Source organism: Primulina tabacum, chromosome 2 (assembly GCF_025594145.1).
Source record: "Primulina tabacum isolate GXHZ01 chromosome 2, ASM2559414v2, whole genome shotgun sequence".
Classification (NCBI taxonomy): Eukaryota; Viridiplantae; Streptophyta; class Magnoliopsida; order Lamiales; family Gesneriaceae; genus Primulina; species Primulina tabacum.
Genome location: NC_134551.1, coordinates 6,374,549 through 6,396,889, shown reverse-complemented (window position 1 = coordinate 6,396,889; position 22,341 = coordinate 6,374,549). Strand labels below are relative to the sequence as shown.

Sequence of the window (22,341 nt, the reverse complement as noted above, 5' to 3'; positions counted from 1 at the left end):
GGGGGTGATGAGAAGATTATTCATTTTAAAAAGGACATAGGCCGAGGCCATAATCCTGAAAGAATTGGGATGAAATTGATTGACAGGTACACCAAAAAATTTGGCAACATCAATATAAAAGGGATGAACGGGAAACCGAAGACCATTCCTAACCTGGTCCCGAAAGAAAGTTGTGTACCTAGGAGGAGGGTTATCGGCCCTATCAGAGGGCCCAGGTATCAAGATAGAAATGGAAGAAGGAATATTGCCCAGCGCTCGGAGTTCCTCATCTGCCCCCAAGCGTAAGGCGCTTCGCATAGAGGAGAACCAGGGAGTTCCCGGGATCTCGACCGCCCGAGGACTCGAGACCTTGGCTTTACCCTTACCCTTGTTCTTCGCAAGAGCTCGGGCCCGGGAGTGGCCAGAAGATAAAGGTTTAGAAAAAAAAGGTTTGGTTGGAAGTGCCACTGGTTTTTTAGAAGGTTGGGTGATGGAGCGACGTGAGGGAGAGGGAGGAGAATCGGAACGAAGTGCCGAAGACTCAACGCTAGGAGAGCCTCGCGCATTCGCTCCTGAGGTGGAAGAAGTGGAGTAAGACATTTTAAAAGAAGAAAACTTACGACGATATATGTGGTGGAAGGTTGCCGGAAATGATCTCGCACAAATAGAGTCTCTAGAAGAGAATTCGCAAGAGCTTCGCTGCAATTTCGAATTTGAGAGTAATTTTTGGAAAACCTGTTAGTTAGTATATATAGGCGGTGGGGGAAGATCTCAGCCGTTTATTTAAAAAGCACGCGTGGAAGACCACGATTTGCCTAGAAAATTGTACCAGGCTTACGACGGGACACACGCAATAATTAAAAATGCCAGACTTATCGGCTCCTCGAAATACGAAACGTTCCTGATCGTTGATAGAAAGGGCACGCGTTATCATGGCACCCCGTGGGTTACCCAAGATCTCATCTTAAGCCCGGGAGGTCTGAGGCCCCGGCATCTTATTTTAATCCCGGGAAAAGTAAGGCCCCGGTACTTCATTTTGAGCCCTGGGAATTTTAGGGCCCGGTTTTTTCAGTTGATCACTTATCAGTTCTGGATATTTATTCTGACTCATTTTATGGTACATATATCATGCGGTGTCAATGAAATACGGACAATAAGAGTAACTAGATAAGCATTTTTTTTTATTATTATTCCGGGAATTCTTTACCCGTTACATTAAAAAATTCCTCTTCTACAGAGGCTATCCACTTAATCACAAAACTCTTTATAGAGCTACCAGTGAACGCTTTCATAAAGCTAGCGGAGTCGGCAATCTTCTGCAGCGTCCTCCTCTCTTTATGAAGCAATAGTTGGAGGATAAAGTCGTCCTCAAAGAGGTCCTCCGTATCAGAAATCTGCAAGCGTTCCCGATACTTTGCAAGCTTGGCCACCAGTTCATGAGTGATAGCCTCCTCCCACTCGTGAAGAAGCTGAAGTCCTTGCAGCTCCTCCCAGTAATGGAGGATCTTTTGGAAGACTTCATCTTCCAATTCAGATTTCCGTTTCTCAAAAGCTGCTTGCATAAACTCTGCTGCCATGTCGGGAGCTTTCGAACCACTGGAACCCGCCATTGCACTTCTTGAGGACTGAATTGATGGAATGTTGGAGAATAGGTAAGCAGGTTACTGTACATATATATAGGAAGGAATCAGTCTCCATCGTCGATCCGAATCCAATCGGACGATCAGAGGGAATCTAGGAAATTGAGCAGGCAGATGAAAAGACGTGTACGGGTATCGAGGAAACAGGCTCATTATTACCTCGGAATACGAACAATTTTCGACGGTGTCACTGTTAACGCATGCAACATAATGACATTCATTGGATTTCCCGAGAGTACTAAACGATGAATGTTCAAAACCTGAGAGATATGGAAGCCTGACCCCTCATCACTTCTGCAGGATATTTAGAGACCCAAGGCTCTTATTCACTCTGGGATATGTTTTGGAGTAAACATGCATGACTGATCGGGACAGCGAGTCAAGCTCTAGCCCGACTATTTTTAGGATGTGTGGTGATACCCCTGTAAAGGTCCGGGTTAATGGTGACCCATTTCCGGGTTAATGATGACCCGGGTTATCGGTTGAATAGCCCGGATCAGAAGCCAGCTGCCCGAGCACTTCTTCTCCACCCGGTTTCTCATTCAGGTACCCAGGTAACCAACTACCCAGGTCACCTCGATAATTGCACCACACTCGAGTGTGATCGATAGAGGCAGTCTAATCCGTCAGAACCACTTGGGTTTGGAGTGTCCGAGAAGTCATCAGAAGCTAGTATGATAAACCGACTTAGTAGGTGATGTGGTAATCAAGGTAACTACCCATTCTTCCACTATAAATAGCAGGTATTAAATTCATTTAATGATTCTGAAATCTTTGAACTAAAAGCACTTACATACTTCCTCTCAAATATTGCTTGTGTTCATCAAAAAGCTTGCTGACTTAAGCATCGGAGTGGCCACGCCGGACATCCCTCCGGCGCACATTCACGAGTTACTTTCTTGTTTACAGGTGTTGATCCAAGCCATTATCTTCACTCAAATTCCCAAACATTATAAATTATTGATTTGGTCCGTTGGAGCCCCGTACCCGGCTCACCCATTTTAACGCGATCAGATCAGTAGGTATAGGTATAATGTATGTGTTTATAGTAAATAATCTTATCGTCCATAATATTTTATAGATTTTATCATTTTCAGAATTGGAATGTAAATCATATCATTGTTCAACCACGAGATTCTTCCTATTTATGGAAGAAACGAAGGCTAAAATTTGTCACTAATTGCTACTTTTTCAGACACACGTGTGAAAATTTGCGAAGCTTCACGTGTCTTGCGACAATTTTCTACTTCTCTATAAGCTCTCTAATTGTCTGGAACAATTAAAAATCTTCCCGCGTGAGGAAACACGTAGCTGGGAAATGCATATTTAATTAATTTGGACGTGAATATGATTTTGTTAATAAAAAAATTGTTATCAAAATCAATTTGTATCTTCTATTTTTTTTTTATTTTTATCAAAACTAAATTTTTATGGTTGGATTTCAGTTTATAGGAAATATGAAATCAAAATCGAAATTTAAGCCCTAATGAATCCTTTATTCATCAAATTGAACTTTAAAGTTATAGTGTTTTCAAAACTCTTCGACTCCCGAATTTTGAGTATCCTACTTACACGTAATTTGCATGGTTCAACAAGCAATCCATATACACGGATAACTTGATTTGCATAGTTTAAAGTACTTGGTTTGTATAATTTAAACTCAAATTCCAGTTCCATTTTCTTTTGTTTTAATAGAAAATAAATAATTATAATATTTTGTAACACAATTATAGAACTTTTTAATTTAATGATAACCGTGATGTTATTTTATTGTGACGGGTAGATTTCCGAGGAACGAAACTTCGTTCAGCCTAGAACATCACAGTTTGATTTCGATCCAATCTTTTATTATATAATAATAATAATAATAATAATAATAATAATAATTTCTTATGATTCATGAGTTAAATATAACATGAAAAATAATATTATTATATGATATAAGATTAAAAGAATATTATATTTGCTTATTTATACATGGTTAAACATGGTTTTGGGAAAAACCTACCAATTTTTTTAAAAAAAAAACCTGCCCCACACATGCAAGAAAGTCAAGAGAGATGTTCCCCATTATTATTTTTTCTTTCTCTATTTTATTTACTTCCGGCCATACGTATTCACAACATACAATTTGATCTAATATTATATTAATTAATGTGCTAGGTGGACGAGCATACACACACAAGTAATAGCTTTTATGTTACATGGCGTGTTGAATGGATAAATTCAGCGTACAATTAGGTTTAACACATCACGACTAGCGACAGTATTATAATTTCATTTCTTGAAAATGAATACTATACAGATCGATAAATTTCAGAAAATTGTAGCTTTGATTTTATATGTTCGGTTTTATTTTATATCATATGACAGAGAACTGATCTGTCGTATCAGAAAAAGATTAAAATTATAAAATACGTCTCTTGTGAGACGGTCTCACGAATCTTTATCTGTAAGACATGTTAATCCTACCGATATTCACAATAAAAAGTAATACTCTTAGCATACAAAGTAATATTTTTTCATGGAAGATCCAAATAAGATATTCGTCTCACAAAATACGATCCGCGAGACCGTCTCACACAATCTTTTGTCAAAATTAAATTAGAAAAATGTGGGAATAAGATTGCAAACAAACATTTATATGAGATAAAAATATAACTTTTCGATCATATTTATGTACATACGTGTGTATATATCAGATAAATTCTAGAATATTCATACTTTCGTATAAAGTATTATAAGAAGGAGATGCAAATATTTATATCCGTGTCCTAAAGAGAGAGAGATTAATAATTAATCTAATTTTTATTCGTGTAATGTGATGTATCTCAGTTCTTGATTTCTTCTCTCCATGTCGATTGATTTTCCGAAAACGATACACATTCTCATGATCAAGAAATAATAATAATAAAAACCCATCGTTATTTTTTCGTTTCCAGTTCAAGATCGATCCTTTCTCAATCTCACGATAACTGTGTATTAATGGCGGTTAAGAAGAAGGTGAAATGGCAAGACTATTTCCCCATCTGTTTCAAGTCCGAGGGCTCGAAGCCGGATCCGAAGAAATCAGTGCTGAAACAGCAATCTTCGTTCCTAAGGATATCGCTATCGGATTTAAGCAGTTCTACGGTTTTATCGGAGGATCTGTCGGCCTCGTTGGTGGGATCCAATCTTCATGCGTTCACTCTTCAGGAGCTGAAGGTGATCACGCAGAACTTCTCGCCCAGTAATTTTCTTGGCGAAGGCGGGTTCGGGCCTGTGCACAAGGGCTTCATTGATGATAAGATAAGGTCCGGCTTGAAAGCTCAGCCCGTTGCCGTCAAGCTCCTGGATTTGGATGGTTCTCAAGGCCATAGAGAATGGCTGGTATATATTCATTTCATCATAAGTACTGCATGAAATATTCTAATGTATACGTATAATTATAAGACATTTTTTCCCCATCAAATTTGTTTCAATTATTAGCTTTAAGTTGGTTTGAATCTACGGACTGATTTTGTTGCTCGATGAATACTGAGAATCGTCAGACCGAAGTGATTTATCTCGGGCAATTGAGACATCCGAATTTGGTAAAGTTGATTGGATATTGTTGCGAAGAAGAACACAGGCTTCTTGTCTACGAATACATGGCACGAGGAAGCCTAGAAAATCAACTATTCAGAAGTAAGTAGTTACCCACTTTTACGTTCTTTAACTTCAATAATTTACTGTTTCAATTTTATATATTATAATTTTCTTTGTGATTCTAATTCTGAAACACAACTGCATGAAAGTAGCTGTAATTGGCAGGCCATTTTAAGTCAACGACGATTGGTATTTTGAAAATGTCAATGGTGATGATGCGTTGGAAGTTGACATTTGATCTGATTAAATTGTCAATAATTTACCCAAATAAATCCACAGAACTTTCTCTTTTTTATTGACAATACAAACTTCATGGTTTTATTTATCACTTTGAATAAATCAAAGCTTTCTTCATGAACCATCGCCACTTTAGATTAATGGAGACGAGCCATACTTTTTTTTGGTCAAACAACATAATTTACATTTAAAAATCTCATTGTTTATCTTGCATTCTGGTTTAGTGTTGGTATGATTAATTGATCAAGCATATGACACTGGTAGGCGTCGAAGGGGTGAGTTGGGACGATTGTTCCATTTTTTCGACCTTGTTTTAATAAAAAAAATCATGTATAATCCGGGGACGGAGCTTTATTAGGGGCAAGAGATTGTTTACTTGAATCTGAAATCTTGGTTATACCAGGGTGATATAAGATATTTTGAGAGATCATTAATTTTTGGAATTTAGGGTTTGTTTTTTTAAAATTAAAATTTTTTTCAATTGATTCTATTGGTTTATTGGTGTTTAGTGATAGTAACAGCTCATTGGGTCTAAATGAACAGCTTAATTCTTTGATGTGATGTACATATAATTGGTTTAATCCTAAAGAACTTTATATTTCTTTGGACTGCATGTGTTCTATCTATAGTTATAATGGAAAATTTTACATTTTCTATTTTCCAAAAAAATTTGAACCAGGATTTTCAGTTTCACTTCCATGGCCAACAAGAATGAAAATTGCTATTGGCGCTGCTAGAGGACTTGCCTTTCTCCATGAAGCCGAAAAACCCGTCATATTCCGCGATTTTAAGGCTTCAAATATTCTGCTACACTCCGTAAGTGCATGTTATATATATATATGTGTGTGTGTGTATATATAGTGCCAATATATACACAAACATTTTCACGTTCATATACATCTTACAAAATCTTTAAATCCTTTTTTCAGGATTTTACTGCGAAACTCTCGGATTTCGGACTTGCAAAAGACGGTCCTGAAGGTGATGATACGCATGTTTCCACCCGAGTAATGGGCACACAAGGTTATGCTGCGCCAGAATACATCATGACAGGTGATTTAACTGCGAAATTATGGTTAATTTCTTACTTGTAACCTTTTACAAGTTGCATTTTGAATCTAATCAAGTAAAGTTTTGCAGGTCATTTGACAGCTGCTAGTGATGTATATAGTTTCGGGGTACTTCTCTTGGAGCTTCTGACAGGTCGGAAATCGTTGGACAAATCCCGTCCTCAAAGAGAACAAAATCTTGCAGAATGGGCAAGGCCTATGTTGAAAAGTCCCCGAAAATTCAGCCGCATAATCGATCCAAGACTCGAGGGGCAGTACTCGGAACTCGGGGTTCAAAAGGCAGCAGAGATTGCTTATCATTGCTTAAGCCATCGGCCAAAACTTAGGCCGATTATAAGTGAAGTGATCAAAGTTTTGGAGCCGTTGAAAGATCTTGAAGACTTGCAAATTGGTACTTTCGTTTTTGCAGTTTCCACCGATAGTGATCATTCGTCTAAAGAAATTGCTAAGAAGAAGGAGAATTCTCCGTTGTATCATCACAGGAACAGACCAAATGAAGGGTGTGAAAATGGGGCAAAATCGCCCGTTTCGTTCATTGAAAATGCACGACGACATGATCGGAGGAAAGGGTCGAATTCGCCCCTTTCGTTCACTGAAAATGCACGACAACATGATAGGAGAAAAGGGTCGAATTCGCCTGCAAATTACAGTTCAAAGAGATCATGAATTGTGGAACTATGGATCAAGAAATTGTATATATAAATATTCATCAAGAATGTTCTTGGTTTCGTGGAGTACTGACTACTCCTTATATTTAGTTTATTAGGGCAAATGTTGAACATGTGAGCATTTTTTGTCTTTCTTTTTTCTCAAATGTAATTGGAATTACACACACATTTCTCGGTTTCATTCATATATACAAACTTTGTTCTTCTGTTTGATAATCATAATAAAATTTTACCATTTTTCGCAAAACCAAAGTGCTTTTAATTTAAAAATTTTCTAAACAACTCAATTTATTGTGTTTCGAAATAACAAAACTTTATATAAAATACAAACTACATATGGCATATAAAATTCCTAAGATCATATTAGTCTCTCCGCTAAGGATCTCTTGGTCTAATGATAATGAGACGGTCTCTTGTGAGACGGTCTCACGAATCTTTATCTGGTCAACCCTACCGATATTCATGATAAAAAGTAATACTCTTAGCATAAAAAGTAATAATTTTTCATGGATGACCCAAATAAGAGATCTGTCTCACAAAATACGACCCGTGAAACCGTCTCACACAAATTTTTGCCAATAGTAATTAAGGATAAGGCTAAAAATTCATATGATCTTAGATTCAAATCCAACAGTAATTAGATTACATAAAAAATTACCCCAACTCATTATATAAAAAGAATCGACAATATTCCAGAACAACAAAATCAAATTAAATTAATATTAAGATCCCATAAAGATATCCTTTATTATTTATTGTTTCCATTTTCCTATACATGCTAGCTGGATTTTAAATAAATAATTTTCAAAATGACACCGTTGATTTTTATATATATATAAAATTGAATTCAAATCCCTCGTTTTTTTTTTAATTATTGTTTGACTTGGCTGGGTCACAATCAGCTTACCAACCCCAAAAGAATTAATATCACATATCCAAAATATTATCAAACTAATACATATTGAGTTGGAAGTGAGGTATGTTTGGTGAACAAGAAATCAGACCTTGAGAAAGAAGCAACAATCGTCTAATGATAACCACCTTTAATTTATAAAAAAAACAATTATTCGAATTCCATTTTAATTAAAATGTATAAATTTGAATAATTTACACCAAATTTAGTTTCGAGACTTTAATTTAGATAGGAAATGAAACACACACACACACACACACACACACTATATATATATATATATATATATATATATATAAACTCATCGAATGAAAAAATTCTTGCTTTGACTATGAAAAACTTGGTAAGCATATGAAGAAAACTTCGTTTCAATAAGTTTGGTGAAGTGTAATCAATTTTCTCGGGGATGGAAAAAATGACCAAAGATCGGACTTAAGTAAGGAAATGGGTATTTTTATTTTATTATTTTCATTTCTTATGGTATAAATTACAAGATTTCAATTTTTTTTAAAATTTTGAATTTATGTATTAAAATTTTGAATAAGACTGTCACAACTAAAGTTAATTTACTTCAAGAAAGAATGGAAAAATCTGATTATATTAGATTTAAGTGGCACTGATCCTATTTTTATCGAAGTTTCAAACAGGCTGATGGCCAATTCTGTCGTTAGGCCGAGGTGTGAAAATAATAAATTAAACATTATAAAACTAATCCAAAATTATGATTATTGACATGGGAAAATTTGAACCACAGAAAAATCCAGTTTTTCAAATCGCGACACTAAAAAACAATATAAATTATTCGTCCCGCCACACTTTTTTTTAAAAAAATATTTTATACTTCAAAAAAGTTTATTACAATTAAAAAACATACTCTTGATTTAAAGAAAATATGATCAAAATTTTATCTTCCGTTCGATTTGGTTAGCAAGTTTTCAAATCCCCAAGCTTTTGGGGTCGAGTCGGTGCTGAAGGATCTGCAAATACAAAATAGGGTCAGATGCTGAAGTCAATGTTCTGTTTATGAGTGCAAAGAGCAAAGAGTGCGGAATAAGCAACAAAGTGAATACTTGTTATATATATAGAAGCATGAGGGACTAATTACTTTTTTTAAATATGATTCCTAAGTACGTAGAATTCTACTTGAGAGGGCTCGATAATCATGATGGCTAGAACTCTTACCTTATCTCTCTGTAGATTTGACCAAATCGCATGTTTATCTAGATTTTTTATATATCACCGAAGATCTTGATAAATTCTCGCGATTGACCCTTTTCAGGGCCATCGTTTATCAAAAGGGCTCGGCCCTTCTGTAATGATATTAATCCAAACACGATAATCTTAAGGGCATCAAAATCAAATAATTGTTGCTAATCATGTGCATTGAATGTATAACAAATTTATGTAATATGATATAAAATTATAGAGTACAATATAAAAAATGCATCAAATTAAATGCACACTAAAATGCTGATGCCACATGGTATGACACCATAATTATTAGCATATTGATAATAATTGTACTACTAATATATGTAATTAATGTTATATCAATAATAATTTGAACCAAAATAGCCAATTGGAAATTTAAGATTCGTTGGCAACTGTACATGCATCGAATCCTATATAGCCATGTAGAAGGATGCTTTGTATCATTAACCTAATAAATAAATTATGAAATTTAAAAACCTAAACTCCTGATCTTTATTTTCACAAACATCAACTCATGTACATAAAAAATGAACCTCGGTGTGAGAATCTCACACAACCTGGTTAAGATTAAGATCGTGCAAGAAAGAATAGATCTCTTATGAGATAAATCTTACAAATCTTTATCTGTCAGACGGATCAACTCTACCGATATTCACAATAAAAAATAATACTTTTAACATAAAAAATAATATTTTTTAATAGATGACCCAAATAAGATATTTGTCTCACAAAACACGACCATTGAGATCATCTCACATACATTTCTGCCTATAAAAAATATACAAAACTGAGCTTTTTTCACTGTCTAACTTTCTCTTTGTGGCTATTTTTTGCTAAAAAAAAAAAAATTTCTTCTCTTTCGTTTTTTTAGCTGTCTTGAATTTGAAACGTTGTCCCAAACGCGAGACTTTTAATTTGTTTCGAATTTATCGAATGTGAAAAAAAAATAAAAGTGGAGATAGACTACGGATGTGGAGAATGGAGATCCAGGAAATTTAAATATGTCTATATTATCATATAATTCTAAAAACAAAAGAAGCAAGGGTAGCAGCAGTTTTTGTCACAATATGAACATACATTTACCTTGGGACATTTGGGATATCTACACTTAAACTTAATGCTCGGACAAGAGCACGGGATAGAGCAAGGGTTCACACAAGAACAAGAGCAGGTTAAGCACGAAGGCCAAGACAAATACGAGAAACATGAAGGCCAACTTAAGTACGAAGTGAACTCGGGAATGCAGCAGCAGCTAGGCAGTCTACATGTACAGTTGTCAAAACATCGGCTATTCCAGCAAGAAAAACATTGACATTTTGGGATTCGGCAGCTCGCGCATTTGCTTCTGCAACGGCATGTATTGCATTCAGGGCAGTGTGGCATCTCGAGATCGCACGTGCAGTGGTGACAGCAACAGAAAATCCATGATAAACTGAAGCATGAAAATCCACTGCAAAAAATGGGATTTACACTCAGATTATAAATGAAAATATTTAAGCGGGGAAGTAAGAAAATTTTTTATGAAGATATGTAGAGTTGTGCATTTTTCAACTTTGCGATGACAGTTTAGAAACTCATACCAGAGCCATTTCCAGAGGCGGTGTGATTTGCTGATCTTCTTGGTTCTGCTTTCAAAGACCAAGATTTCAAGATTCCGAAAAAAAAAAAAAACAAGAATTATGCAATTTGAAAAGACAACCAATGTATGTTCTCACGTAGGTATTAGAGGATCTACATTTGCTGCCACGAAATCTGCAAGCCTGTCAATGAAATTCAACATCAACATGGGTATATGATTTGTATCATTTGATGAAAGACAAAACCATATTTTAAAAAATTAGCCGTGTTCTTTCGAATTCATCCTTGAAATTAAAAGTAGATGCATTCCAGAAACCAACATACTCTTTACAAGATCTTGAAGCGGGTGGAAGGCCTTCAACAGCTTTCAATTCTTCCTGATTAAACAAAATGCAGTTTCACTATACACCGAGACGTATATTCCTTACAAGCAAAAATAATTTTTACTCCACTGCCATTTCAGCGGTTTACAATCTACCCAACTTAGTTACAAACCCTTTCTTGAAAAATTTAAGTTTCATCATTGGATACTACGTGAAATGAGATGATCGAAAGATGTCGACGTGTAACATGATTAACTGGTGTGGACTGAGCAATCAATTATCATCCCAACACCAAATAGCTGGTGTGGTCTAGATAATATTAGATTCTTTTTTTGATTAGAACTATTTGAGTCCATCTTGAATCGTCAATCTTCCAAAACACAGATAAAATTGAAGTGGTCCATACATTTCCAAAATAAGCATTCATATTAAAGTTTTGCAAACAAATAATTCATTTTTGGGTTCCTTATGCTATGTCATGACACACACCACAAATTATGAGGCCCTCTATATTTCCCCACACAATTAACAGTCACTGTCATCACCATACTACCTTACTGAAGTCTCATTCAAATTTCTACCCCACCTAACTACTCTTACAAATTGAGAAAGGAATAAAAAACACATAAGATCCTCAGTGCAAGAGTAAAAAATTACCATCACTAATAATAAACATAAAAAGTACCCTAAAAAAGAGTAAAAAAAATACAAAAGTACACTTAAAAAAGTAGTTTAGAGTTGAAGTTTTAAGGTGAATTTACAGATGGCACTAAACAAAAATGACCAAATCACATTAAAGTTTTTGGGAGTTGGTCCAAAATCAACCCAACTGAGATCTAGAAGAATTTAAGCATGAAAATGAAGTCAACTAGCATCTCAAATCGGCCATTAAAGTAACAAAAAACAGAGCAATTTGCATATATAAATATTTACAAAAATCACCTCAAGAAAACCAATCTCCCTCTCCAAAATCTGAATCTTGGCCAACTCCCGGCGCTTCCCGTACAAATCAGGGTACTTGGGCGGCGACTTAGGCCACGGCAGCGGCAGCGGCAGCGGCAGCGTTGACACGGAGCCATTCCCCCTTAAACCAGACATTTCGCCAAGAAAATCCAAACACTTGATATTATTTTTTTAATCTCAATTTTCACACACTAAAAACCCCATTAAAAACTGGAACGAAATCAAAGTCCCAAAGATCGAAACTTTCAAATGCGAGTGTCGCAAGAAGATAGATCCCAAGACACCCGCACACAGTGCCTGCAGAAGGAGAGATGGGAGAAAATGAGGTTAACGTTGGGGAATGGAAGGGAAAATAGACAGGAAATAATGACTAAATTCTGACTCGTTGGTTTAATTTCAGGGGTCCCCAGAGCCCCAAACGCTCTGCTACACAACTACTATGGGCAGAACCAGTTACAGAACAAAGCTATACAGTTTATATACACGCAGAAATACTATACTATATAAGCATTTATTTCACTCACACCTGTCCGCGTCTGCTCGGTTATAAAATAAAAAGAAGCGTAAAAAACTAAAAACAACCAATTATCTTTTGTCACTGTTGGAGGGGATAGAAATTAAAAAGTTGCGTGATAATGGTAAGTACCTGTTTGACAGAGACTGTTCTGTTTCTTTCTCCTTCGAACAATGATGGGTTGAGGTAGGAAAAGACGGTGAAAAAAGCTGCAGATTATTTGTGAATGCGGATAGATTGAGGTAGGAAAAGAAATATTTTCCAATCAAATTTAAGATATCAAGAAAAATTTATTGGCGAAATATATAAAACTTTGATGAAATCTCATTAAAAATTTTATCAAAATAAAGGTCATTTCGATAAATCAGAATACTACTTTTATCAGATTTTTTTTCTTGAAAACCATTTTTCATTTCGAAAAAAAGAAAGCAGGATGAAGTCACACAGTGAGTGTCTGTGATCTGGGTGGAGTGGCAGAGCAGAGTTGTACATGGAAAGAGATGACAGAAAGCACACGTGACAGGCTGCAGCGCTGCGTGATATGATTCAGAAACTGTGGAATTCATTCTCTTTTTTACGGCATCGGGTAAAACAAATATAAATATCTCAGATTTCATGATAGCAGGGTAGGAGCATGGGTTAATGAGATCTTACTTATTTGGGCATTACCTTCAATTCATTTTAACGGATAAGATCTTGCCACACATATAATTTTAAAATAAAAGTGGTTCTTATATATGCATGGGCAAATCTTAGCCATCCATCCTATCATGAAGACAATGCTCATATGGATAAGATGAAATAAACCGAAGTACGGTGAAATTTTCAAAGCCCACATCTGTGTATTTTTTGGGAGACCGAGGAATCTCTTCCGCTGTAGATTTGAGGATGTTATATTTTAAGATTTGTAGATTGGCAGTTTGATGGCATTTCTGAGCTGTGGTTCTGTGCAATTGGTCGGCTCTATCATGTACGACATCATATTTATTCTTCTATTCTTACATAACAGTTTTATATAAAATATTTGTCCAAACACCACTAAATATTATCATGATACAGTATTTCTCTTGTATGATTGTAAGACGTTACAATCTTATTCATATTTTTAATAATAAATAATATATACGATAAAAAAAATATTTTTTATGGATATTTCAAATAAAAAATCAATATCATAAAATTGAATTATGAGTTCATCTGACAGGAATGTTTGTTAGCATGATTCTAGTGATGATGTCGTCTCATACAATATGAGTGTCTCTTCTTATACATATATACAGGTGCGGAGGCACATGTATTTATATCCGGGCTGGTCCAATTTTTTTAAAAAAAATTTATATGTAAATTTTGTATAATTTTGGAATAATATGATATTAGTTCGGACAGATCAATTTAAAATATTAAAAGATTATAGAGTTTAAAATTTTAGTCCGAGCAGAGTCATATTTCTAGCTCCGTCACTGCATATATAGATACATTCACACTCGAGCTAATAAAACATAACAATACAAGTATTCTTCTCCGGTGAGTAAGTCGTATGTCCTTCGAAAATTGCTCATCTAATTAATGTCCATTATATATGTTTCCGATGACATCATAATATACCTACGAAACTTATTAAATATAAATATATCATTAGTACAATAAAAAAATATTATTACTTAAAAACATAGTCAAGAGTTATCTTGTCAGAACCCTAATTTAATAGCACTCTCCAATCCATGAATAACCGTGAGTAGTAATGAATTTTCAGTTCCATTGAGCCTTGTGTTGGTTTGAATTATTTATATTTGTTGTTCAATTCCTGTACTCGAAAAGGAAGAATCAAAATATATTTATCTAACATATAATTGTATAATATAAATAAAATACTAAAATCCATTAACAACTAGCGTTTTTTAGATGTTAACATCTTGAGTTATAATCTCTCTATAGTCGAAATGACGACCTAGAAAAAAGTCAATATCAAATCATTAACGATAAGTGGAAAAAATTTATGTTAGGTTAAGGTGCATGATGCATGCACTGAATATTGGAAAATGCGTAAAATTAGTTTAGAATGCGTCGTCCCGGACGTCGACTTCTCAAGATATCTGTAATATCTCATATCCGACATTAAAACTGATAAAAAGTAATTATAACCCATAGATGTTATAGAACAAAAAAGACAAACATTTTGGGTTGAAACATCTTTTGAGTTTATAATCTGACGGTGTTTTGAATAAAAGAATCTAGATTTGAATTCGAGTCCAGAAAAAAGTTTAAGTTTGACTTGAATTAAATAACATCAAATACAAACATAACATTTTTCAAACCAGCTTAACAAATGAGGGACTACTCTTGTTTGTGTCCATTATTGGAGACCAAAGCAGACGACTGTAAAAGGTCAATTTTTTGAAGGCGTTAACAAATGAACTTCGAGATTTTGGGATTTGATGTGTTGAATTCACTTCACAAAATTTTCTTGGGTCCAAGACTCTTAGGTACATATAATATATGAGTGTCAAGAATCCCCACCTAATATATTAATGGGATTTTATAAAATTTAATCTCTTCGTTGTATTGCTGGGTATAAAGACTTGGGGTGTAATAATATTTAATTTGTGGGATTGGTTTATTGTGATTGATAATTTTTTTTAAAAAATGGAGAAATATATTAGCATATTAATATTTGTAAGTGTGGTTGTTTTGAACAGGAGAGCTTGATGCAATTAGCGTGGATTTTCTTCTATATTTATGCAAGTCCTTGAGCTCATTATAGCTGGGGATGACAATTTTTTCCAAACTCAATCGAAAATCCGATACCTGGTATGAATGGAGGAAGCTATAGAAGAAGATTTTTTTATCCGATTAAATAAATGAGTAATCAGGTATGATGATTTTCGCGTGTGGGGATGAAACGAATCTTAAAAATCATACATATATGCGACCTGATCAATATCCGATCAAATATATATGTATAATATATATAATATATATATATATATATATATATATTATTAAGTGTGAGACTTTTAGAGTAACTATCTTAGAGGACACCAAAATATTTAACTTCATAATTATCCTACTAAAAATCTACTCAAGTCACTCCATATTTTATATAGAAAAAATATAACAAAACTTCTATTATAAATCGAACAACTCTTCTAAATTGAAAATAATTTCGTGTTAATTGTTTAGTATTATTTGATCAAATTGAAAATAATAATAACACATGCAACGCGTGTACGTATTTTATTAGTATATATTATTTTTGTTAGATAATGATGTTATGATAAATTGTTTATAATTTTTTTGAATTTTTAATTTGCTAATTTTTTATTTTTTTCTTTATTTTTTCTCGACAATGTAGTAAATTTCATAGCTAACTTGAAATAATTAAAATCCAAGAAAATGAACTTATAAGTGGTGATAAGATATTTGAGTAGGGTATCAATATTCAATCCCCGGACGGGTAGTAAATGATTATGAATATAATAAATAGGAATGAAGACGGATGATATGAAATCCAACCAAATCCGACTCACTGTCATCCCTAACTATACCCGTCAAAAAATGTAAAATTAAAATTAAAACAATCATTAATGAAATAATCATGTGGAACGTACGAGGTGTTTCACTTTTGAAAACTTTCATCTTAATCGCTCGGTCTGATAAAACTCGAACTAAAAAAAAAAACATTTTGATCAGTTTAAATGAGACATGTCACAAGTCATTATCAATTTAAATTCTTTGAAATGCAACACTTGTGAATGGCGTTACGTTACCTCACACGTTATTGTCATAGCGTCTCTTTTTATTTATTATTTTTCTATATATTAGTTTATATTATATTTTAATGGACAATGGTTACTACATCAAAGGACGAGGATGATTTAAGGAACAAAAAGAATATTTTTTTTAAATGAAAGTAATTGAAATGGGCTTTTTCAAACAATACTTTATTGTGTAGGTTTTACCGACATGAAATTTTTTTAAATGATTTTCCTTCTATAATTTTTACTATGTTTTTATGAGACGAGATTATATTATGAATCAACTGATTAAACCGAATATATTATGGTGAAATTCGGTCAAGATATAAATCATTTGTAATTCATCTATCAGAGACATGTCATTTATAACTCGTCTCTCAAATCATTCTGTAAATTAGATCCCTCTCTTCAAATCAAATCGATCAATCCAAACGTAATCGGAGTGATTGACCCATTCATGCACAATGTTATAATTTTCTAGATTTTTGCCGAATAACCGACATATGTTATATAACATCAGTTAATGACAACTCGTGAAGGTTTATTTAATGTTCCGGTCTCACGAATCTTTATATGTGAGACGGGTCAACCCTAACGATATTAACAATGAAAAGTAATACTCTTAGCATAAAAAATAATATTTTTTCATTGATGACCCAAATAAGATATATATCTCACAAAATACGACTCGTGAGACAGTTTCACACAAATTTTTGTCATAATTTTTTTAGATCAATTTGGACAAGTTACCTTAACTAAAGGTCAATTCATTAAAGTGGAAGCCTAATTCAAGATTTTCCGTGTCCCACTCCCAATGAACCCTATGTTTCTAACAACCGGAGACTTAATTTACTTCAAATATTCCCCCTAAAGTTCTTAGGCAGCCAAATTTCAAAAGCTCACGAACTCTTTTTGAATTACATCAAAAAGCAATTCAATAATACCATGGTGTACATTTTTTCAACCAAAATCCCTTTGAATTTCACACTAGATTACACATTTTTTTAGTGTGTGTTTATCATAGTCAAGAAAGCTTGCCAAACTTTTGAATTCATAAGTAATACACAATAATTACAAAATCCCTTTACAATAATTTGTATAGTCTATAAATTGGATTGTTCTTTTAAGCCAAACAATACCAGAAATATATATATTTTGAGTACAATAGACCAATAATCAATGGCTGCTAAACCAGGTGGTGGAATGATGATGATGATGCCAATAGTAAGCAAGGAGTATTGTTCGCCTGATGAGGTGGTTCGTGCGGTTAGGAGGCGGCCGAACGTGCCGAATGGCGGTGGATTCGTGGTGGCGGATTGCGGCCAACGGGTTGTTTTTAAAGTGGATGGATGTGGGATTCTTGGCAAGAAAGAAAAGATGATTCTTAAAGATGGGGAAGGAAATGATTTGCTACTTCTAAGGCGAAAGGTGAGTAATGTATCAATTTGGTCCATGTTTGAATCCACGTAGTTAGAAGGTTGAAATTGAATAATAAGATTGGTGAAAAAGAAGAGTTTTTTTATTATAAATTTGGTGGCTACAGGGAGCAATAATCGAAGCACTAAGCATCACGAGACAATGGAAAGGCTTCACTCGCGACTTCTTGGGATCGCGCAAGCTTGTTTTCACCTTGAAAGAACCAAATTCATGTTTTTCGAAGAATACTCCCATCAGGATCTCCGCTGAATCAACGGAGTTCAGCACTTACAGAAACCTTGAAATTATGGGTGATTTCCAGCAAAGATCTTGCACCATTGTCGGTTCCAAGGGAGATGTAATAGCACAGGTAAACTATATTGCTCCGACCCACTGCGTGTATCCATAAGGAATGACTATTTTTTTAAAAGAAACACCATAGTCTTTTTTTTTTTTGCTAACGCTGAACGGCGAGAATTTCTTGTTTATGGCTGCATGTAGGTTGGAGTAAAGGAAGAGGTGGAGCAAGTGATGTCAAGCAGGGACTTGTACCATGTAAGAATAAAGGCTGGAATTGATCAAGCCTTTGTTTTTGGAGTGATTGCGGTTCTCGATTACATATACGATGGATCCACCAGATGCTGAAATCGTTAGATGGATTATCGATCAATTGACTTTGAAGATATTGAAAATTTATTATATATGTCAGAATATTCAACTTTATCAACATAATTAAAAGGCCAACATCTTAGAATCACGTATGAATTATGCGCATATGACATGCAGATATATACATGAACTTATTGCCATATAAGATTTCGATTCCCTCCTTTGACAAAAGCAAGAAAAAGTTGAAAAGCAGCATGCATGCACGCAAGTTGCCACATCGCTTGTAAGCAGGAGTTTAGAATAAAGTGACATATATAATATGTGTGTTTGTGCAATTAGTGAATGCGGTTAAGCAGAACCTTGCATGTCTATATATCATGATAAAGAACCAAAGGGAAGCCAAACCTGATCTTAATCCTGAGTCCAAGTCGATGGGATAAAATAATATAATGTCGCTATAATGAGAAAATATAGTGTATGTAACACATAAAAACGTCTCCGGCCACATGCGCTTTACGGTCATGATCATATGCCATCCTCTGGAACAAAATCGAATAGATCATTTGGGGTCACAATTCCAGAAATCCGAATCTGATATACCATCTGGTTTTGGTAACACAATTCTAGCATAATTTATAGTTGCAATTCTTATTTGCCATAATTTTCATTATTGGAACTCTAACAAAGACATCGAGTTTACAATTTATAAAATCGTAGCACTAGTAGCCTAAACAAATATATGTATTATTTTTCATCCTGGAAATCAAAATGCAACCGACAAGTTGAGTTTTCCACTGTCTCGATATCAACTATTGCATAATCTGCAATCAAATTTCCCTACTTGGGTTTGTAAGTGTTCTTGAAGGGGAGTGGATTATCGAAGATGTTCTTTTCATACATATTTTACTTGGCAGTCACCAATCAAATAGATAACGTTGATGCAAAATTTTGTAAAGTACGATTATGTGTACGTCTACTCGGCGTAGATCATATGTGGACAATGATCATATCGATCATTCAGATCAATTATATATATTTATAAAAGTGTGTATAATTGACATTGTTTTTCGATTGTGCATTGACAAAAATATCCTTCGTGCAAACTTGAACAAAACTATAAAAGTGTGTATAATTGACATTGTTTTCCGATTGTGCATTGACAAAAATACCCTTCGTTCAAACTTGAACAAAATAAAACTTATTATTATTGTAATATAAAGATAAAAATAATAGGACATAAATGTCTTATCATTACTAATAATTAATTGACTTTAGAGCCTTATTGTAATGTATCTATATACCTATAAATCTATATCTATCTATACACATATAAAAGTATAAGTGAGCAAAGTTTTTGTATTGTGATTTTACTACATTGTCCAAAAACTTAATTGCATGGGCATTGGTGGAAAATCTATATCTATATATCTATAAAAGTATGGATGATGAGCAAAGTTTCTGCATTGTGATTTTAGTATATTGCCCAAAAACTATGCATTGTTTGTATTAATTTGCATTGGCATTAGTGAAAAAAGTATATAAAATTTAGGGACAAATTTGAAATATTGAATTTGCAATGTATTCATTATTTATTTAATTGATGCATTTATTTCTTTGAACTCATTAAACACATGAGGATCATAGTGTTTTTATTTTTTTAATAAAAAATTGTAAAATAAGAAATTTTGAAAATAATATTACATAAAAATTGAATAGATATTCGATAATAAAAAATATATTAGAAAAATAATATTTTCTTAATACATAATTCTTACAAAAAATATTAAAAGAAATATATTTTTTAATAAAAAAATATATTTTTCATTAAAAATATTAAAAGAATATATATTTAACTATTATACTTATAAAAGTGTAAAAAGAATAACAAAGTTTTTTATTGTAAATTTTCTATCATTCCTTTAAATTGTGTGTTAGATTAATTGCATGAAAATTTTCTACACAATTTAAGAAAAATCTATGCATTAAAAATGAATATATGTTTGATAATAAAATATATTTTTTTATCTATATATCTACAAAAGTGTAAATAATTGGCCAAGTTTTTCAATTGTCAAAAGATAAAAATGACATCCTCATCAATACAAATCCAAATATTCAATTAAGATATATTTGTAAATTTCTAATTGTTGTAAGTGTAAAAATGAAATATCAAATTTTTTTATTTATTTCACCTAATATATAATTAATTAGTAGCATAATTATTCCACATAATATATAATTAATAGTCTAACAAATGCTAATGAATTATCACTACAATACACATTGATTGTAATAATTTATATCATTTCAAGAATAAAATGTAAATCATATATTAATTTTCTCAAATAATCCATCTTTATATTAACTTTAAATATTTTATCCTTTTAATTTTTTTTCAACATGTTATTTTATAATTTTAATGCAATTTTGTAATTATATTTTAGTGCAGTTTCTAATTAAGTAATAAATTATAGTATGACAAGAAGATAGGAAAAAATAATTATATATGCAATAGTACAATAACATGATAAGTATATAACAATATAATAATATGAAATTTAATAATAATATATTTTATGATTTTTTAACTAAGAATTGAAAGTAAAGAATTTAATAAATTATTTAGTAGAATTTATATCAATAATTATGAATGTTAATATAATAATAATATCATAAAATATGAATCTGATAGAAAAATTAAGAGAGTTAGATATAATAATAAATTTAAATATTTTAGTAGCACTTTTTTTAGAAAAAATTTATATATTAAACAAATTCTTTTAGTGGAATTCTTCCTACAGAGGAAGAAGTGGTAACGTATTTTTTTTCTCCGAACATCCATAAAATTCACGTGTCTTTAATTTTCACAAGTTTTTACATTTCAAACTATATCTTGTTGTTTAGATTGTCAACCGGTTGAAAATATCATTAGAAATATTGAACCGTCTTCCACACTTTTCACGTGATTCATATTTCTAATTGTTTGAGAAAATCTTTCAACCGCCTAAAAATGATTGAAAACAAATTTTAAAAACAATATTTTTTAAAGAGTTTATTTAACCCGTCTAAATATACAATCACTAAACACGTACAAATACATAATATATATATATATATATATATATATATATATATATATATAAAACTTGTTACCCTGCACCCAAGGGCTGCAGGGTAACATGGGCGCCTGCACAGCGCCAGCTGTGCTGGCGCCCAGGTGTTTTTTTTTAATTTTTTTCTTTTTTTTAAATAATTTAAAAAAAAACAAAATTAAAAGAAAATGAAAAATAACCCACCTGCCAGAAAAAATTTGTACGCCCAAATTTATTCACGTCCAAATTTCTTTCCACATACCAGAAGAAAATGAAAGATACAAAGGTAAGAAGCTTCAATTGAGTGTAATTCTGGAGATCTCGTGCGGGCTATTTCAGGTCATCTTAAATCAAAGATTATGCTTCTCGACCGTGCTGTTTCCGATGAACAAACTCAAATATTTCCGAAATCAGAAGGTAAATCGATGTAGTTCTAAATTTTATATTCCGAAGATATTTTCAATTTAGGATTTTGAAGGTAAATCTTGTGTTTGAAAAATCAAACACTCAAGCTGTTGGATATAAAATCCGGGTTCGGTGGCTGTCCTATAAATCTTGAACAACCTACATAAACCTTTTTTATACAATTGTGCCACTGTTTGAAGTTCAAACAAAAATATGAAAGATGAATAAAAAATGCCGATAGAAAAGGTAGATTTACAAATTTTACCGAAAAATGAAACACCTTGCACATCTTGAAAATTTTGCATTCTGTTGTTTGATCTCAATTTATCTACAGTATAGA

At 33.0% G+C, this 22,341-nt stretch overlaps 3 protein-coding genes across 5 annotated transcripts; 2 read left to right on the top strand and 1 right to left on the bottom strand.

Moving 5' to 3' along the window:
- The first annotated feature begins 4,381 nt into the window (after positions 1-4,381).
- On the top strand, positions 4,382-7,428 carry LOC142528319 (serine/threonine-protein kinase RIPK-like). Its single transcript, XM_075633362.1, has 5 exons — positions 4,382-4,988; positions 5,150-5,285; positions 6,163-6,299; positions 6,413-6,536; positions 6,624-7,428. The coding sequence occupies exons 1-5, from the start codon at positions 4,605-4,607 to the stop codon at positions 7,217-7,219; spliced, it is 1,377 nt and encodes a 458-aa protein (XP_075489477.1). The 5' UTR covers positions 4,382-4,604; the 3' UTR covers positions 7,220-7,428.
- A 2,908-nt stretch (positions 7,429-10,336) lies between these two features.
- Positions 10,337-13,348, bottom strand: LOC142528306 (uncharacterized). Of its 3 annotated transcripts, none has more exons than XM_075633349.1 (6): positions 12,857-13,348; positions 12,190-12,507; positions 11,249-11,301; positions 11,062-11,106; positions 10,927-10,971; positions 10,337-10,796 (listed from the first exon to the last, which is right to left on the bottom strand). In XM_075633349.1, the coding sequence occupies exons 2-6, from the start codon at positions 12,343-12,345 to the stop codon at positions 10,370-10,372; spliced, it is 726 nt and encodes a 241-aa protein (XP_075489464.1). In that variant the 5' UTR covers positions 12,346-12,507; positions 12,857-13,348; the 3' UTR covers positions 10,337-10,369. The 3 variants fall into 3 exon arrangements, with proteins under 3 accessions (XP_075489464.1, XP_075489467.1, XP_075489472.1); XM_075633352.1 differs by lacking the exon at positions 12,857-13,348 and adding an exon at positions 12,593-12,718; XM_075633357.1 differs by lacking the exons at positions 11,249-11,301; positions 12,857-13,348 and having other exon boundaries at positions 12,190-12,710.
- Positions 13,349-17,515: 4,167 nt separating this feature from the next.
- Positions 17,516-18,779, top strand: LOC142537344 (protein LURP-one-related 6-like). Its single transcript, XM_075642882.1, has 3 exons — positions 17,516-17,907; positions 18,023-18,265; positions 18,397-18,779. The coding sequence occupies exons 1-3, from the start codon at positions 17,659-17,661 to the stop codon at positions 18,538-18,540; spliced, it is 636 nt and encodes a 211-aa protein (XP_075498997.1). The 5' UTR covers positions 17,516-17,658; the 3' UTR covers positions 18,541-18,779.
- The last annotated feature ends 3,562 nt before the right edge of the window (positions 18,780-22,341 follow it).

Excerpts from the sequence above, each read along its gene's own strand:
- LOC142528319 (XM_075633362.1), top strand. The coding sequence starts at position 4,605 with ATGGCGGTTAAGAAGAAGGTGAAATGGCAAGACTATTTCCCCATCTGT. Across the intron at positions 5,286-6,162 it reads AGAAAATCAACTATTCAGAA|GATTTTCAGTTTCACTTCCA; the intron begins GTAAGTAGTTAC and ends AATTTGAACCAG. Across the intron at positions 6,537-6,623 it reads GCCAGAATACATCATGACAG|GTCATTTGACAGCTGCTAGT; the intron begins GTGATTTAACTG and ends AAAGTTTTGCAG.
- LOC142528306 (XM_075633349.1), bottom strand. The coding sequence starts at position 12,345 with ATGTCTGGTTTAAGGGGGAATGGCTCCGTGTCAACGCTGCCGCTGCCG. Across the intron at positions 11,302-12,189 it reads GGGAGATTGGTTTTCTTGAG|GAAGAATTGAAAGCTGTTGA; the intron begins GTGATTTTTGTA and ends TTGTTTAATCAG. Across the intron at positions 10,797-10,926 it reads CGCCTCTGGAAATGGCTCTG|TGGATTTTCATGCTTCAGTT; the intron begins GTATGAGTTTCT and ends CATTTTTTGCAG.
- LOC142537344 (XM_075642882.1), top strand. The coding sequence starts at position 17,659 with ATGGCTGCTAAACCAGGTGGTGGAATGATGATGATGATGCCAATAGTA. Across the intron at positions 17,908-18,022 it reads TGCTACTTCTAAGGCGAAAG|GGAGCAATAATCGAAGCACT; the intron begins GTGAGTAATGTA and ends TGGTGGCTACAG. Across the intron at positions 18,266-18,396 it reads AGGGAGATGTAATAGCACAG|GTTGGAGTAAAGGAAGAGGT; the intron begins GTAAACTATATT and ends GGCTGCATGTAG.